Here is a 17478-nt window from a genome sequence, read left to right as displayed (position 1 = left end):
ACTTAAATGTGTGTAAATATATACATGGTATTTTCGTATTGACTGAATACATGTAATATATTACATAGCATATTATGAAAACTTGAACACTTGTTTACATTACCTTTAAATCAAATATTTGTATTATGACGTATTTAGAAGTTATAAAAAAAATATAAATTATAGTAAAATATATTTGTGATTGAAAATTATTCTTTCAATGTTAATTATCGAATTTATAAAAATCTTTTGTTTAATTAATAAAATTAACGAAACAATTCTTTTTAATTAACGAAAAAAATAATACGATTAGATAAAATATTGCCTTTACTTGTTTGCTTTTTATTACCCCTTCAATTTATTGATCGAATGTTATATCACGAAAAGCATGCGCGTATGTATTACACGTAAATTCGTGAAGAAGGATGTCCTACAGATATTTATACGTTGTCCTCAGTTTTATTGTAATTTTTCACGGTATAAACGGTGAAATTTCTGTAAAAAAAAATGAAAAACATATCGATACCGCGAATAATTACGACGCCTGTTTTGAAAGTTTCGACGTCCACACTAATAAAATCATTAAAACCGAAGATTCATGTGATCTTGGTGCAAAATATTTAAATGTAATGGATCTTGAATCTAGAGAAGACTGTTTTAAATATTGTTGTAATACAGATAAATGTGATGTCTTTATATTTGAAGAAAAAGTAAGTATCAATATTATTTACAATTTACTATTTGTTTATTCATTCAAATTCATTAGTATGATATTATATCCCATGAACTATTAGAAACCAGGAAGTTGTTACTTGTTCGAATGCGGACCACTTGAAGACTTCAAATGTAAATTTACCAATCATGTTAATTACACAAGTGCAGTACTTACCAATTACAATATACGCAATCATGCTCAATTGGAAGAAGAAATTCAAATTTCTCGACATGAACACGAGTTAAAATCATTAAGGTAAATTACGTATTAAAGTTTCATATATATATTATATAATTGTATATAGTTTGTATTCTACACTAAATAGTACTAATCAAAGATGACTAACATATCATAATAATTGATTTATATATATATATAAATATATATATATATATATATATATATTTATTGATTTATATATATATATATAAATCAATTATTATACATGAACTTTACAGAAAACTTTCCAATGTTCCACCGGTTGAGTATGCTGCTACAGAACACACTGTAAAGCCAAGTGTTACTATAACATCGAGTCCAATTTTAACAACACCGCCAGCTAAACGAGGTAACATGTTTGAGTTTTTAATGAAATATAAAATTTATAGTTATAACACTGGATTTTTATTAATAAATATAGGTTGCAGTCATAATCAATACGAGTGTCGTTCAACCGGAGATTGTATAGCAATATACAATGTTTGCGATGGTATTCCACAATGTGCTGATGGTTCTGATGAAGCAGCAGACCTTGTATGTCCTACTGAAAAGCCAACTGTCTCAGCTTCGGTAGTGATACAAGGACCATCCCCGCAATTACCATCTAATGTTATGAATTATCATCAAATAATCAATCAACGCAAAGAAATTTATCCTCGTGGCCCAGAGAATAATCCAAAGCCATGGGAATTATCAAATTTAGCGCATCAAGTATTGTCGCAACCGCAAAATCTTTTATATCCAGTACAAATGGAAAAAAGCTTTGGTTCGCCAGCTTATCAGTGGGATTATCAACCAATATATGAACAAAACAAAGATTCCTATGTCCCAGGAAATTCTTATCATGGACAAAATAATTTTAATGCATATGATCGTTAGTATAAAATTGAAGATATGTAATGTTAGACTGCAATTTACTAGTAATGTCAAATGTAATGATATTACGTTAATACTGTATTTTGTTTCTAGAAAACCAGCCTCATAGTTTTAATAACAAAGGACCTAACGTTATAGGAGAACCTGATGTAGACGGGTAATGAGAATGGAATCTAATTTTTAATTATTAATTTTTTTAATGATTCGTAAACTTAATAATCTGTGTTTTAGTAATGTTTACGCAGATTCGAAAAATTCTTATCCATCACACTTTTCGTTAACACCTAACAAAGGAATGTGGCAAGAGGCTCAAGTTCAGTTAGTACCATCAATAACACCAAATCTTCCACAAAAATTAGACAATTACTTAAGTAAAGATACAAAGAATACAGTATCACCACCTTGTGAGGTCAGTTAATATTTTTCATTATATTTATAACATTTATGTAATGTAACATACTAATTATTTCAGACATCGGTACAACATACTGATACATTAATTAAAGAGAAAGAGCACGGTAAAGTAGATAAAAAGAAACAGGAAGAAACATCAAATATTAAAATAGATAAACATAATACAGAAAAATCGAATACAACAAAAATTGACGTTTCCAAACAAAATCATGGACATAAAAGTGAATTAACAGGTATGAAAAAAAGTTAAATATAAATGTAAGAAGTAAATTGCATAAAAAATATGTTTGATTTTAACTGCAATTATATATACTTTTTATAGATCATAAAAATATAATTTTGGAGAATCGTGAAAAAGAACATGAAAAAAGTGCTGTAGTTGCAGAGTATCTTCAACAAACAAATGACAATGACAATCTAAGACCAAAAGGTGCAATAATTTCCTTGGCATTAGGATTAATAACTACAGCTATTACTGCTGCATTAATAGCTTATCTATTACGAAGAGTAAAAAGACGTGGACATCGTGGACACGGACCTTATGCTCACGATCCTGATTATTTAGTTAATGGAATGTACCTTTAATTATATTAAAACAAGTTTACTGATAGCTCCCTATAATTTTACTAATCATATAATGTTAATATGTTTCCAAATTTCATTAATTTCATTCGATGAATTTTCAATTTCAATGACGCGTATTGTAGTAAAGAATAAATCATTGTTAAAAAAGAAGATTGTAACAAATAGAATATTTTACATTTGTAATCATATGTAATGTTTTTAAATGTTTCAATTTCATCATTTTATCTCGTACTTCTGAAAATGATGAATGATAGACAATTTATTACATTTATGTGAAAAAAACCTTCTTTACAAATATGATTAGTATTACAAATATAATTAATATTACAAATATAATTAGTGAAGAAATTTAGTAAATCTTTGTACTGAAATATTATTTTTTAATGTATTAACAAGACGATGTATGATAAATGATACAAAACATTCACTTTGATTCATATTTGTTAAATATTTTTTCATTATATACTGTTTATTACCTGAGGCATCTTATATTCAAACAGCACGAATCTTAAAATTATAGGACTAATAGTTATACTGAATGTTTTCTATTGTTATTATACAAATGTTCTGTTATTTCTTTCTCCTTTTTTCTTTTTCTTTTCTTTTCTTTTTCCTTTTTTTTTTATTTTTTTTATTTCTTTTCTGAATATATCTTTGAAAACATAGGCCAATATGTTTAGGTGTAATCCATCGTTAATACAATGTTGTAAATATATAATTCATACAAGCAACGTGCGTAATCATGCATTATTTTACATAATATGTTAGTTCCTTACATTTTAAATATACATGTTCATTATAAAAGAGACGTGCATATATCGAGATTACTTTAATATATATTTTATATTAAAGAAAAAGGATATACTTTGGAAAAGTATCTATGATGTTCAAATAAGAATACAGTGCTTTATATAAACAGTGTTACGATTAGATTTATGTCATATCATTTTTATCTTTTTCTCACGATTACAACCATCCTGATTTGAAATTCGATAAGTGCTTGAATTTTTATCTATGCAAAGAAAAGAAAGTTTAAAATATTTATTTAAAATACTTCAATATACTTGTTAAAATATTCAAGACAATCTATCGCATAAAAAATTATATTGCACTTATGTTAATATGAGATGTACATCATACATTTATTACTGGAGTATCAGACAAGGAATGAACGCGGTTAAATCTGCGATTTTTAAGGATTACCATTGCTTCTGCAAGATCGGCTCTTTTACTAAAAAAATCAACTATCGGTGGACCAGTTAATGCAGATGCTAGAAATTGTTCAATAGTTATCGACCAATCGGGATCTGAACAAGATGATGTACTAGGTGGATTTCCATTGCGATCAGGTGACTATAAAGAAAGATTATTTTGAAAAATAAAATAGAAATATATATTTATATTATCTATTATATATATATATATATATATATATATATATATATATATATATATATTGTATATTATATTATATATATTATATATATTATATATATAAATAATATAAGGAATATGAAAGTATTTAAGTATGGAAGATAATATCGTTTCAGTTACCGAAGATATATGTTGTGCGGCAGAAGCAGCTAACAATAAACTATCTTCAGATTCATCTCGACTAATATTTAATTTTTTCCCCACATCACCTAGTTGTAGCAGAAGAGTACCTAGTGACAATTTCAACAAGCATGTAACAGTTAATTACAATAATTAAACAATTAGATATTAAAAAATAAAATAATAATAATACCTATTGATGCTATACTATGGTATGTTTCTTGTTCTTCTAGTTGTGCTGGAAACATATCATAAAGTGTTTTCCATAATGCTATGAAGTGACGTTGAGACATTTTTGGCACCACTTTTAAATCTAAGGGACTATCTCTTGATGCAATCATAAAGCGTAAACTGTCCATACTCTGTATTTCCCACGACTGATCGCCATGTTGACTGTTCATGCTTGTTGATCGTGATAACGTACCCACTGTTGGTTCTTCCGCTACACTGACCGGCATTTCTAAGGAAGCCACACTCTGTTCCATACTATCAAAAAAATCTGTTGCTTCTGCTGCTACTTCAGCTCCATCTAACCAGTATAATCGCTTACACTTCTACTACTATGTATAATAAAAGTTTTCCATTGATGATGTACAATGAAAATTAATATTTACCTGAGTGCGTGGGTGAATCAAAATCGGCAGGTGTAAGAAGAGGTGGTAAGTGTAGGGTATAAAGAAGTTTCAACCTTTGTGTTTGATCAGCTGTTGCAGTCATTCCGATAGCTTGTACTAATTCTCGAAAATTTAGTAAACCATCACGATTACGGTCCATTAACTAAAAATGTATAATATTATTTACATGTGCGCTCAAAAGTTATAGTCACATTTACAATCATAAACTTACACGAAATAATCGAGCAGAAAGAGATTCAGCTTGTGTACATTTACCCCATGGTGACAAACCACCAAATAATATTCTAAATAACTCAAAGTCTATTTTATAAGCTTCATATGGTGGTTGTGTAGGATCGTATCTGTCAGGTTCAGATTTTCGCTGGCTCATCAATTCCTCCCTCACTAATGCTAACAATTCCTATGGACATTCGAATGTATTCTATATGTATAATGAAACATTATATATTTAATTATATTAATTATTGTACATAAAAAAGTTATACCTGTAATTCCTCCATTGTCATATATTTATCCACAATAACACTTCTTATTACATTTTTTTCTATTCCTTCTTCTAAACTTTGAACTACTCTAAGTCTATGTTTCAAACGAAGCCTTTCAATTCCTCCAATAGTCAAGGAGCCATATCTTACATATGATTCATGTATTAATGTCTGGACAGATATACTCTATAAGAAAGACAAAACAAAAATATTTACACAATCCTTTCATTTAATTTTTATAATACAAATAAACTTACTCTATTAAGTGTAGCATTATCAACTGGTCTAGGAAGAATAGGACCTTCGTCATTGTAAACACCTCCTAAATAATCTGTTAACAATTGCATAGCCTCCCCATCATCACGACAATTAAGGAGTTTATCTTGATTCCATTGTAGCACTGTTAATGCTATCTAGTACAAGAAGAAATACCTGTTTAGATCAAGTTATTTTTGTATATAATATATTCTACTATCGCTAGACAATTTTTATTTATAAGATCTGATAACATCAATTATATTCAATGAAATTTGTTTCAATAATGAAATTTACCTGGAAAATGACCTTAGCTCCATCATAAAAGAAACAATCCATAATATTTACAGCACTACTTGTTGGCATTACACTTAAAAATATTGTTAAAAACCAAGAGAGTGATATGACTTTTATAAGTCCAAGATCTTGCAGTCTAGCATGCAGATCTGGTAAATATTCTGCAGCTAATTCTTCTAAGAGACCTTGATCGACAAGAGCGCCAACGACACGCCGATCGTAATAATCGGGTAATAAAGATTCACAAACATTACACAACTGCCAAAAAGCAGATTCTTCTGAGCAGTATATTAAAAGTACTGAAGCTACTATGTTCATAGCTTGACAGTATCCTATTGTAGAGAAACGAACAAAATAATTTTAAAGATTAAATTTAATAAAATGCAATAACGGTATAACGACGACATTAATAATAATAATAATAATAATAATAATAATAATAATAATAATAATAATAATAATAATAATAATAACCAATTTGTGGATTTCTCCATGCATAAGCAGATAATACCCTCCTTAAAGCACTGATACCGGTATCCGATTGAAATGCAGGATGTTCCGGTAAAGATCTATGCAAATCTCTCTCTATTTCTTCATTAGCTTGGCAAGATTTACCCAATGACTTATCAACCAAAGATTTATAAAGATCTGAATTGATGGCCATCTCATTTAATGCGCCTAGTATCAAAAATCAGACTTTGCATTTATAAAATTTCCTTACTACTCTTATATTACAAAGATGGATAAATTTTCTATTACCAGAAAAAGTAAGCCAAACTTCTCCTCTTAAAGACTGCGGAATTCCTTGAATTACAAGCTTTGCCATTTCTACAGTCCGATACATTGTAACACCCCGGCCATATTCTGCAAAATGAAGTTCCCATTGCTTTTCCTTAGCTTCTTGTTTTAAAGCTGCTTCACTACTAAGCGGAGCTTTAAAAAGTGTCATTAACGGAGGTTGAGGTTTCCATGTTTCTACAAGCTTCATATCCTCAGAGTTATTAAAACTATTTGTTGAAGTATTTTGCAAATTCAGACTGTTACCAGGCTGTCTACTTGAAAACAATTAAGCATTTCAACATATAATATACATTATTTCTATCATTAAACATAATTTTGGGCGAACTTACAAATGCATTAATTTTGATTTAGCCAATAGTTCAGATATTTTCTGAACTACAAAATCTCTGTCTTGAATCTGAGCAAATAAAAATGATGCACGTGCTGTAGTTACTAATATTGATTTATTTACAGAGGAGGATTGATTTTCTGCTGATTCAACAAGTCGTACTTCTCTTAGTGGTATGACTAAACTTACTAATTTTCTTACCTAATGAATTATTAATGATATATGAGAACTTTTTATTAAAATTCATATCATTCCGTTTTATACAGATATTTACCCTACTATCAAAGCAGAGATAGTTCTGTGAGAGATATATCTTTCCCCAAACATATCGTTTATTGTATGGAGTCCATAAGGTTGCATCAATATTACCATCTAATTTTTCACTTCCTGGTAATCTAAATTGTAACCTGTATGCTTCTGAATGTGCTCGAGCATCAAGATCCCTTTTTAAGAACGATGGTTTCTTGGGTACATTTTTACTAAAGACAAATAAATTTCATAAGTAATATCTATTATTTATTAAAAGAAAAATCATAATTGTATCAAACCAATATAACAATATACACACCTTAATTTATTCAATAGTTCTCTGTCCTCATTGAAACCACTCTTTTCATCAATGAGCCTATGAAAAATTATGTATAGACTTGTACCAGTTTCACCTATAATGGATGGATAAAAGTTCGAAAAAGTACCTTTTCATGGCGATATTTGTAAGTTGTTCCATTAATGAATATGTCTCCGATTTGTGCAGAAACATAGAAAAGTAATGCTAAAAAATAAAATAATGGATGAATGTTTTTAGCAATGACATATCTTGCCATGATATATTAATTATTTTAAAATAACAGAAACATGTAAATAGAACTTTTTACCTCTTTATTATCGCGTGTTACAACACGTATACTATCTGGAATTAATATGGAATTTGTTTTACCCAATTCAATAATATCTGCCCATCTTATAACTAATTTTGTCTCTCTTGCTAATATATAAGCATAAAAGCACATATGATTTACAGACAGATATAGCCATCCTTGCCTAGGTATTCGAGATTTCCAATAACTATGAGAAAGAAATATGAAATTATCTGGCATTAGATTTGTAATTTTATTAATTAAGTAAATATAAATACCTGCAAGAATAATAATTGACCAATTTGTCTTCTTTTGGTATATTAAATAACTGATGAAATTTAAAAGATACTGTCTTAAATGCTGCTGGATCTTCTTCTGCAAACAACACATTTCTTTTCTTATATAAATACACTTATACAAATAAACTTATTTATAAATGCGTACAATTAAAAAAGATATAGTATAATAATTTACCATCAGCAAATTGACAATCTGGAATATTATTTGCAATAACAGATTGAATTTTACAACAAACAAATTCTGTTATATCTTCTTCTGTGTCAAACGATTGGAGTGTATCCATTAAATTCGAATGAAGCCATTCCCAATCTTGTAAAATTTCTTCATGAGTCAAAGAACATGATATCTCTATGAAGTAAAAGAGAAAATATGTTTGTCAGATTTTCATACTACAATATAAAACATGTTCAACTTCTAATTTTAACATTTAACATAATACTTTTTATTAGAAAATAACTCATTGTAATCATTTTTAATGATATTGATTTATTAGAATAATATGTTACATACTTATGTATACACACAATATTCGTTATAATCTATGTTTCAAATAATAAATAATTTTTTATTAATTATTTTATTACCCCAATAAACTTCTGATGACGGCGTTTGATGCAATATTCTGAATGGTGCTGGTTTGGTATCAAATACACTGTCCAATGTTCCTACCAATATGGAAGTAAGGCCTTTTGTTTTTCCATGGCCTTTACGGCGTTGTAAAACAAAATATACCGTTGTCTGTTCATTTACCCTATTAATAAATGAATCACTAATGTAATCACAATTTAATAGTGAAAAAAAAATTATATATTATAAATAAAATTCAATGGTGAATTGAATAAAGTAATGTCAAAAATAAACGAATATTAATATATTCGTTAAGTAAAGTAGTAACATTATTAAAGTAACTATCATTATTCGAAAAACGCGCTAATTTTTGTCCTATCGAAATATCAAGTTCGTACTTTTATTATTAACACGTCAACACATCTTGGAACAACATCTGTCACGTTAACGTGAAAATTTTATATCTCTTGCTTAAATAAAACTTATTGGGATATTAATGTTTTTAGATTAAATATTTATCATATTTAAATGTAACGGAATTTTTATTGCGTTTGTATGATTTACGTTCGTATACATATCATACATAAACGCACGAACAATCATATTGACATATGCTAAAGAGACTTATGCACGAAATAATAAAAATAAATACATATATCTTCGGTATTATTTCGTTATCCGAATTAAATCATAAAAGATGTAAATTTTCAAATACAACATGGAACATAATGACAGAGAAGTCACAGTCTGACAGAGAGAATAAACGATTTGTTTAGTCGAAAACGCAAAAGATCTGCTATCAGCTGTAATTGACATATATTATAAACAGCAGGTCCATCTTCAAGTGTAAAACATTAAAGTTTACCACAAAGCATTAGCCAGTAGAACCTCCTTTGGCTTTACCCACATAGCGACTGCTTATTCATCCAGTATAAATATGGCACTAAGGCCACGATCCTGAATGTTTTATCGTATATAAGAAAAAAAAATTCAACCAATCTTATGGGCCTATTGTGTGAAAAAATTTGTCAAGAAGATAAACACCGACACACGAACTTCACGGCATTATCGTTTTACCACCACCACTCGCCATCGTCAGCTGCTGATCTATGAATGCATATACATATGTATGGGATATCGACTGTACGTGGAATGGTCCATCATCGTCCGGTGTCGCCGCTCTCGCGACGTTAAATGTTATTGAAATACGTTCTCCATCTTTATTTTCTTTTTGTTCGAAATTTAACCGCGAGAATTCATAATTAATCATTATTAAATAATTTCATGTCCAAGATTAGTTCATATACTAATGCTAATTACGCTGATTTCGACGAATATATCATTACTCATTACTTCCCTGATGGCACGCTATACATATATGTGTATATATGTGTATATACACGTATATATATATGTAGCATCTAATTAAATAGATGCAACAAAAAAAAATAAATGTTTTGTCAGCTATGCAATCTTTTTCTTTTTTACTTTTTTGTTTATTGGAAATATTATTTTATAATATTATCATAATATCATTCGTAATTTTCATGATCAATGTTTACAAATTATTAATATTAACCTAATTATGCAACTATATTAATTCGATTTCTGTAATTTACTTTCGTTTTAATCATTTCATATATTCATAGATTTGAAATTTATATCAACATTTCGTGAAATTATTCGCAAGTATAGATTTATCGATTGATATTCATTATTAGTGAGCTAAGCTGTTAAAATACCGTACCGGCAATCAGAGTTCTATACATACAATATCCGCTACATTTCGTTGAAGAATAGAAAATTCACTGAGGATAATATTTATTTTTAATAAAAATGTATGAATGTTAAGTGATTATATAAATTTACTTGTCTACATACGTACAATGAAAATGATTTTCTTTGATTGATTATCCATACAGAGAATTATTTGAAAACGTGAGATTTTATAATGGAAAAAGGTTAGGTTACTTTTTCTGTAATTTGAGACGAAATTTTAATACCTACGATTGAACATATCTTTAAGTACAACATTCTTAGGAGAGAACACATATTTTAAAAGAAATTTCGAATAAAAAAATCTACAAGAATCATTAAATATGTTCAAAAACACATTCCAAAGTGGTTTTTTATCCATTTTGTATAGCATTGGTAGTAAACCATTACAAATATGGGATAAAAAAGTGAGAAATGGTCACATTAAAAGAATTACGGATAATGACATACAAAGTCTTGTATTAGAAATATTGGGCAGTAATGTGAGTACCACCTATATTACATGCCCAGCAGATCCAAGGAAAACGTTAGGCATAAAATTGCCATTTTTGGTAATGATTATAAAAAATTTGAAGAAATATTTTACTTTTGAAGTTCAGGTAAAAACAATTCCAATATAAATCATATTAAGTTAAGATCATTCTGGCATGTATTTCAGAAAACCTTTCTTATTTTAGGTTATTGATGATAAAAATGTACGACGTCGGTTCCGTGCAAGTAATTATCAATCAACAACTAGAGTAAAACCATTCATATGTACTATGCCAATGAGACTGGACGATGGATGGAATCAAATACAGTTTAATTTAGCAGACTTCACTCGCAGAGCATATGGAACGAACTACGTAGAAACTTTAAGAGTTCAAATTCATGCAAATTGTCGAATACGTAGGGTATACTTTTCCGATAGATTATATTCTGAAGATGAATTACCAGCAGAATTTAAATTGTTTCTACCGATACAAAATAAAGCAAAATGTTAAACACATTAGATAGATCTTTTACACAGTAGCATATTTTGAACTATATTTTCATTTTCATAAAAAATTAACATGTGTTACAGTAACTCTAAATAATGATCCTAATAAATGTAATTATTTATAAGAATTTTGCTTATATTTTGTTTGTTTTTCTCGCTGTTATTTACACCGTCATTTAATCCATATCCTGACGGAAATTAAATTATAACGGGATTTAAATTATAAAACCAAATTTTATACTATACGACACAATTCTATCAAATAAAAAATCAAAATCTTATTTAATTATTAAAAATACCTTGGTTTTAATTGTTACAAAATAACAAGTTTTAATTGGCACAATTTTGATAAAAGAGATCGTAAGTATGATGTGCACCTCGTATAACGTAACAATAATTCAATGAAAAGTTTTTAATATTTTTAAAATCTAATGGAACTGAACGATATAAAACGACATAAAATATATTATTAAATATATTATAAAAGGAAATAAAAAACAAGGAAAGAGAAAAATTAAAAAAAAAAATTAAAAATAATAATTATATGCAGTTCTTGAACGATACATCAAAATGAAAGAAGAGAAAAGGGTCCATTGGAAAGAGAGAAAGGGGGAGAAGCGACAGGGGAGAAGACGTACGTGGCGCGTGTATTAATTGCTAATTATTAAGTATTGATTTTTTTAAACGGGACATATCCGAGGGGGAGGCTGTTCGTTCGCGAATAACCGGGACTATTTTTCGCGCATAAAAGGGAGGATGTCGGGTGGCGGCGAAGGGGTAAGGGGTAAAGTACGTGAGGCGCTTCTGTTCGGCGTAGTGATACAGACTCCGTAAAATGGCGGGAAAGATTGGAACTCGGCGGAAAGATTTCGAAAATTCGGAGGGAAAATCGAGTTACACGAGATCGTAGATCAAGTGAATGAACGAAGGATCGAATAAGGAAGATCGACGATAGAATAAGAAGTTCTTTTCTCAATAAATCGAAGGCCCAAAATATGAAAAAGGTCAAAGTCGCGAATCAAATGGAAAATGGCGGACCAATTAAGAGAGCAGCCGCGTCGGTACATTTTATTCTTTATTTTCGACGATAGTATATATCTATTCTCGAAAGGTGAATATCCCGGGGCAATGTAGCGAAGTATAAAAAGGATGATAACATGGATGAGAAGGAAAAGGGATGGAAAAGGCGTGGAAAAGGCGCGTTTAATTGACGAAAGAGGAAATGCGAGATGGTTTTGACTTCGAACGCGTGCGTCGCGGCGCGGCGGCGAGAGAAATCCATAAATAAAACAATCGGTTATATACATATGTTTTTCAAATCGACGAATGCTATTATATATTTTGTATCGAGCACTCGTTTCGGAGGTAGACGCCGACGCCCGGCGCCGACGTCGTTTTTAACGCGTCGACGAGCCGCGTGCTGTTAGTAATCTCACCCAATCCGAGAGACTCATAAGTATATATAAAAAAAAAAAAAAAAAAAAAAAAAAAAAAAAAGGGGGGAAAAGGAAAACGGGAAAAGAGAGGAAGAAAAAAAGGAGGATCGTTAGAATAATCAACCCTCTCTCTCTTTTGTCGCGGGGGGGAGGGGAGGTACGCGTTGGCACATCATTAAGATGCAACGGTGAAAAACGTAACTGGTCGTCTTCCGGGGTTGAACGACTAACCGCGTCTCCCGAAGGAAAAAAAGAAAAAGAAAAGAGAAAAAAGAGCGAAACGTACCAAATAAGATACTACGAGGGTGGAATAAGGGGGTGAAAAGGAAATAGAGAAAGAGAGCAAGAAGGGAGAGGGAGAGGGAAAAGAGAGAGAGAGAGAGAGAGAGAAAGAAAGAGAGAAAGAGAGAAAAAGAGAAAAAGAGATATGTTCGCTTCGCGGTGAGCACCACGCTTCGATATCTCGTCGCATCGTGCGGTGAGGGGAAGGATCATAATCTTTCGTTATAATTTCTTAGTGTCTTTATATTTTTTTTCTTTTATTTTCTTTTTGAAATGGGTACAGCCGGTCGCGATTTCGAGCGCGATCGAGAAGACGGATTGCACTGTCGGATTTGTGCGTGCGACGTTACTGGAACCAACGGTATCAACATTTTCACCGAGGATGGTAGACGGCACTACCTGCAGACCAAAATACGCAAATATCTCTACATCTTGGTAAGTTGTGCGACCTTGCGAGGAAAAAAGTAACCGATCGAATCGGCCCAAGAGGCAACGAACCGAGGCTGAGTGCGTGTTGTGTGTTACCGGGATCTTTTTCAAAATCTCGACCGCTGGACGCGCGCGCGTCTTGCCCACCAAGATAATGCATAGTTGTGTGTACGATTCCCACGTGCGACTCGGTGGTACATTCACGATCGGATGAACGTTCAAGTTTGTCTTGCTTTTTATTTTTTTATTTTCTTTTTCTTTTTTTGTTTTCAAAACCTGCGATCGGCAATCTTTTCTGTCGCTATTATCACTTATCGAAATTAAAAACAATAAAACGTATTTTTAGTTATAAATAATTATGGAAAATTTTACTTGACGATTTTTTGCCTTATGTCGGTACTGTCGATGTACCGGTGCATTATACTCGACGGAGACTCAAGTGGGAATTAGGAATGCGTTCCATCGTAATGATCGTTAATTATTGTTAATTGACAAATAAATAGTGTTATTTTTGTGATCAAATATAATAATCGCTATCATTGATATTCATAGAATAAAATCTATCATTATAAAAATTAATAATAAATTGTAGTTTTTACCGGTAAATTTTCTAAAATATACTAAAACGATATGAATCCATTAATTTTCTAATTAATAATCATATTACTGCAAAAACAATCAAAAGAGATAATATTTTGATATAAATTCTTAAAAAGAAAAAAATTGCATCTGTCTTTCGTAAAAAATTGATATTCCTTTTGATAATATTAAATAATATGTATTTATAAATACGAAAAATTAATGTGACAAATATTATTGCTCGATGAATGAGCTTCATGGCAACCATTTTGTACAGTGCTGTAAAAGTGTTAAAAATTAGCATTTTATTGATTGCCATAAGTATAATGTACTGCATGCGCTGTATAAAGCGATGCGTCTATAAATATTTGAGAATGAAGCGGCGGCGTATTCAGATATGACGTCTATGAAATATTTTATGCAGAAAAAATAGAACATCGAATGTGTTTCATATATTTATTATATTTAAAATAAAAATACTTGATAAGAAAATTTTAATTATGAATTTAATAAAATCTAAAGGTATATTGAAAAAAAAAATTTCTTTAGAAAAAAATTATCATAATTTAGAAAAATGACAATTAATAGAATAAACATTAAATTTATATAATACTTAAAGATAATTATTATTGCAAGTGAGTTGGTAATTAAAAAGTGTAATAAACAAATGTGTGAAAAGAGAATATTTTCATGTAGAAAAATAAATCAATTTTTTAAATGAATTATATCTTATTTTCCCAATACAATGTTTTTTTATTCGCACAATTAACTTTGTTTGATATTGTCAAATAACAGAAGAGTATACTACTTGATTTTTTTCAGGTATCCTCTGAAGATAAATTATCAAAGATGGTTTGTTTAACGTGCATCAAAAGATTGGAAGGAGTACATCGTTTTGCAATGATGGCATATTGTACACAAGAAAGATTAAGGTTACAATTATATGAAAATTTGGACAATATAAATTCTGTTCAAGATATGGAGGAACAAAGTTTAAAGGATACACAAGAAACTACTAAAAAAGTAGAAGATAGAGGATTATTACATTCAATTCTTACAAAAGTATATATTTCAATTTATATTGCACATTCATAATACTTTTTTACTTAACTGTCTTATAACAAAAAGATTTTATTCTAGGGTGCCATAGAAATTTTAGCAGAAGGTGAACCACTTGGACCATCTGAATTATCCCATCTATCTGAAGAAGAAAAAAGTCATACTCCAAGTATGGAAGAAATGGAAGTCAAAGTAGATCCAATGTTATTTTTACAATGCTGTATGGAACAATCGGCTTCAGATATATCAGACACATCAGACCTTGAAGAAAGTGCGATCAGAACTCATTCTCCTGAATTATCGAGTTTAACAAACAAGTAAATTATCGGAACTATCGCAGCACGAATAAATTAACATATAGATTTCTTTTAAATAAATTAATGAATTTTTAATTATAGAGATATAGAAATAGAAAAGGAGAAAACAAGGGAATCTAATGACAATAAACTTAATGAAGAAACTAATGAAGATAATTTAAATACAACAAAACAATATGAATGTACAATATGTACACGATCCTTCATATCAGAGATTGGTTTAAGAAATCATTTATGGTCACATCTGCCAAGAGAAAGATGCTTGGATGGGAAATCTGTTTTGAGATCGCAACAAGTTCATTCAACAAATGGCGTGCTACATACGAATGTTGATAACAATTCCTCTGCCAACTTCGTTTGTCCAATTTGTGGTAAAAAGATTTCTACAAAAGGAAACTTGAAAGTACATTTAGAAACTCACAGGCCTAAAGGAAAATATGGATGCGATATATGTGGCCGAATGTAAGTTTGACATCAATAGATATAATTTTATTAAACGCAAAGAAATTTCTTTATTGTATAACAAATATTAATTAAAATTGATTTTGTTTTAGTTTCAAAACACAATCGAATTTATGCAGGCATAAAGAATATCATGGTGAAATTAGATTTCCATGTAATGTTTGTGGAAGAGTTTATCCAACTAACTCAACTCTTCGAGCTCATAGTATAACGCATTCGGACTTAAGACCACATGCCTGTCCTCTTTGTGATAAAACATTCAAAAGGAATCAGGATTTGAAATTTCATATAAATCAACATACTGGTGCAAGGCCTTACCAATGTCCTTATTGTCCAAAAGCGTTTGCCAGTTCTGGTAATTGTTTTTCACATCGTAAAAGAATGCATCCTCGAGAAGTACATAGAGATAGGCAAAGGGCAGCAGATTTAATGAGATGAGCTGTGAGTAACCAAAACGAAGAATGGAGTTTTAGCTGAACACAGTATTTGATAGAAACAATTTTATAAACTTTTTTTAGCTGTATTATACAGAAAAAAGAGCTTTACTTTTGAGATTAACGGTGCTAATCCACAAAGTGATGATAGTTTTATATGTTTTTATTCTTTTTAATTTTGAAATTTAATATAATATTGTTAATAATGTTAATAATGTTGATAATATACTTTATTGCTCACAAAATATGTATTCTTGTTTGTTGTAACAGAATATCATAAGCATACACAATTATCATTGATAAAAACAAAAATACTTCCAATAGTCATAATTAATTTTGATTACTAAATGCACAAGTAAGTTTGAAATTTCATAGCCAGTAGTAAAAATTTGAAGTATATTAAAGTTTGAAGTATATTGAAGTATATTAAAGACATTTTAAGATAGTATTCTAAATATGTTTATGTTATATAATTATGAAGTAAATAACAATGAATTATGTTTCATTTTTATTTTAATGTTCACTGCCAAATATATACATACACATACATACATACATACATACACACATATGTATGTATGTATATATATGTATATATTTATAATTACATTAGAACAGTTTTGAATAACATTATAATTGATATAATTATAAATAATATAGTATGTTTACACATTACTATGATAGTATGTTGAATATGAACTAAGAATGTAGAATTAATAATAATAATAATGAATATACAATTTTCTCTTTATAGAGCTGTGATATGTTAATGATTTTTTATACTGGTTATGAAATTTACAATTTACTAGAAAGTAGATAAATACAAAAAAAATGATATTAGTTGAGAAGCATCCGACA

The 17478-nt window shown here is 29.6% G+C and overlaps 4 protein-coding genes across 10 annotated transcripts; 3 read left to right on the top strand and 1 right to left on the bottom strand.

The window, feature by feature from the left end:
- The first annotated feature begins 361 nt into the window (after positions 1-361).
- On the top strand, positions 362-3718 carry LOC124954264. The gene is made up of 8 exons (XM_047506911.1): positions 362-689; positions 774-949; positions 1153-1262; positions 1335-1787; positions 1883-1946; positions 2021-2198; positions 2262-2436; positions 2526-3718. Exons 1-8 carry the CDS (start codon positions 405-407, stop codon positions 2786-2788), a joined length of 1704 nt encoding a protein of 567 aa, XP_047362867.1. The 5' UTR covers positions 362-404; the 3' UTR covers positions 2789-3718.
- On the bottom strand, positions 3228-9986 carry LOC124954261 (TBC1 domain family member 9). Of its 6 annotated transcripts, none has more exons than XM_047506897.1 (20): positions 9733-9986; positions 8885-9051; positions 8475-8648; positions 8279-8375; positions 8019-8208; positions 7839-7915; positions 7712-7768; positions 7418-7622; positions 7145-7344; positions 6774-7069; positions 6489-6692; positions 6015-6346; positions 5720-5875; positions 5463-5648; positions 5189-5377; positions 4957-5119; positions 4536-4871; positions 4343-4452; positions 3992-4141; positions 3228-3800 (listed from the first exon to the last, which is right to left on the bottom strand). In XM_047506897.1, exons 1-20 carry the CDS (start codon positions 9774-9776, stop codon positions 3738-3740), a joined length of 3396 nt encoding a protein of 1131 aa, XP_047362853.1. In that variant the 5' UTR covers positions 9777-9986; the 3' UTR covers positions 3228-3737. The 6 variants fall into 6 exon arrangements, with proteins under 6 accessions (XP_047362853.1, XP_047362855.1, XP_047362854.1 ...); XM_047506899.1 differs by having other exon boundaries at positions 3228-4141; positions 4536-4580; positions 4704-4871; XM_047506898.1 differs by having other exon boundaries at positions 3228-4141; positions 4536-4802.
- A 481-nt stretch (positions 9987-10467) lies between these two features.
- On the top strand, positions 10468-11761 carry LOC124954553 (cilia- and flagella-associated protein 20). The gene is made up of 2 exons (XM_047507674.1): positions 10468-11242; positions 11321-11761. Exons 1-2 carry the CDS (start codon positions 10967-10969, stop codon positions 11624-11626), a joined length of 582 nt encoding a protein of 193 aa, XP_047363630.1. The 5' UTR covers positions 10468-10966; the 3' UTR covers positions 11627-11761.
- A 596-nt stretch (positions 11762-12357) lies between these two features.
- On the top strand, positions 12358-16855 carry LOC124954549 (zinc finger protein 708-like). Of its 2 annotated transcripts, none has more exons than XM_047507665.1 (5): positions 12358-13775; positions 15171-15410; positions 15489-15724; positions 15806-16186; positions 16279-16855. In XM_047507665.1, exons 1-5 carry the CDS (start codon positions 13614-13616, stop codon positions 16622-16624), a joined length of 1365 nt encoding a protein of 454 aa, XP_047363621.1. In that variant the 5' UTR covers positions 12358-13613; the 3' UTR covers positions 16625-16855. The 2 variants fall into 2 exon arrangements, with proteins under 2 accessions (XP_047363621.1, XP_047363622.1); XM_047507666.1 differs by lacking the exon at positions 12358-13775 and adding an exon at positions 13789-13991.
- The last annotated feature ends 623 nt before the right edge of the window (positions 16856-17478 follow it).

Source organism: Vespa velutina, chromosome 15 (assembly GCF_912470025.1).
Source record: "Vespa velutina chromosome 15, iVesVel2.1, whole genome shotgun sequence".
In the NCBI taxonomy this organism is placed as follows: Eukaryota; Metazoa; Arthropoda; class Insecta; order Hymenoptera; family Vespidae; genus Vespa; species Vespa velutina.
The sequence above is the reverse complement of the archived record's forward strand: the minus strand, read 5'-3'. Positions and strand labels throughout refer to the sequence as shown.

Excerpts from the sequence above, each read along its gene's own strand:
- LOC124954549 (XM_047507665.1), top strand. The coding sequence starts at position 13,614 with ATGGGTACAGCCGGTCGCGATTTCGAGCGCGATCGAGAAGACGGATTG. Across the intron at positions 13,776-15,170 it reads GCAAATATCTCTACATCTTG|GTATCCTCTGAAGATAAATT; the intron begins GTAAGTTGTGCG and ends GATTTTTTTCAG. Across the intron at positions 15,725-15,805 it reads TTATCGAGTTTAACAAACAA|AGATATAGAAATAGAAAAGG; the intron begins GTAAATTATCGG and ends TTTTAATTATAG.
- LOC124954264 (XM_047506911.1), top strand. The coding sequence starts at position 405 with ATGTCCTACAGATATTTATACGTTGTCCTCAGTTTTATTGTAATTTTT. Across the intron at positions 1,263-1,334 it reads AACACCGCCAGCTAAACGAG|GTTGCAGTCATAATCAATAC; the intron begins GTAACATGTTTG and ends TAATAAATATAG. Across the intron at positions 1,947-2,020 it reads GGAGAACCTGATGTAGACGG|TAATGTTTACGCAGATTCGA; the intron begins GTAATGAGAATG and ends TCTGTGTTTTAG.
- LOC124954261 (XM_047506895.1), bottom strand. The coding sequence starts at position 9,776 with ATGTGGGTAAAGCCAAAGGAGGTTCTACTGGCTAATGCTTTGTG. Across the intron at positions 8,649-8,884 it reads GTCATCAGAAGTTTATTGGG|AGATATCATGTTCTTTGACT; the intron begins GTAATAAAATAA and ends TTTACTTCATAG. Across the intron at positions 4,872-4,956 it reads TGATTCACCCACGCACTCAG|ATGGAGCTGAAGTAGCAGCA; the intron begins GTAAATATTAAT and ends TATACTGGTTAG.
- LOC124954553 (XM_047507674.1), top strand. The coding sequence starts at position 10,967 with ATGTTCAAAAACACATTCCAAAGTGGTTTTTTATCCATTTTGTATAGC. Across the intron at positions 11,243-11,320 it reads ATTTTACTTTTGAAGTTCAG|GTTATTGATGATAAAAATGT; the intron begins GTAAAAACAATT and ends TTCTTATTTTAG.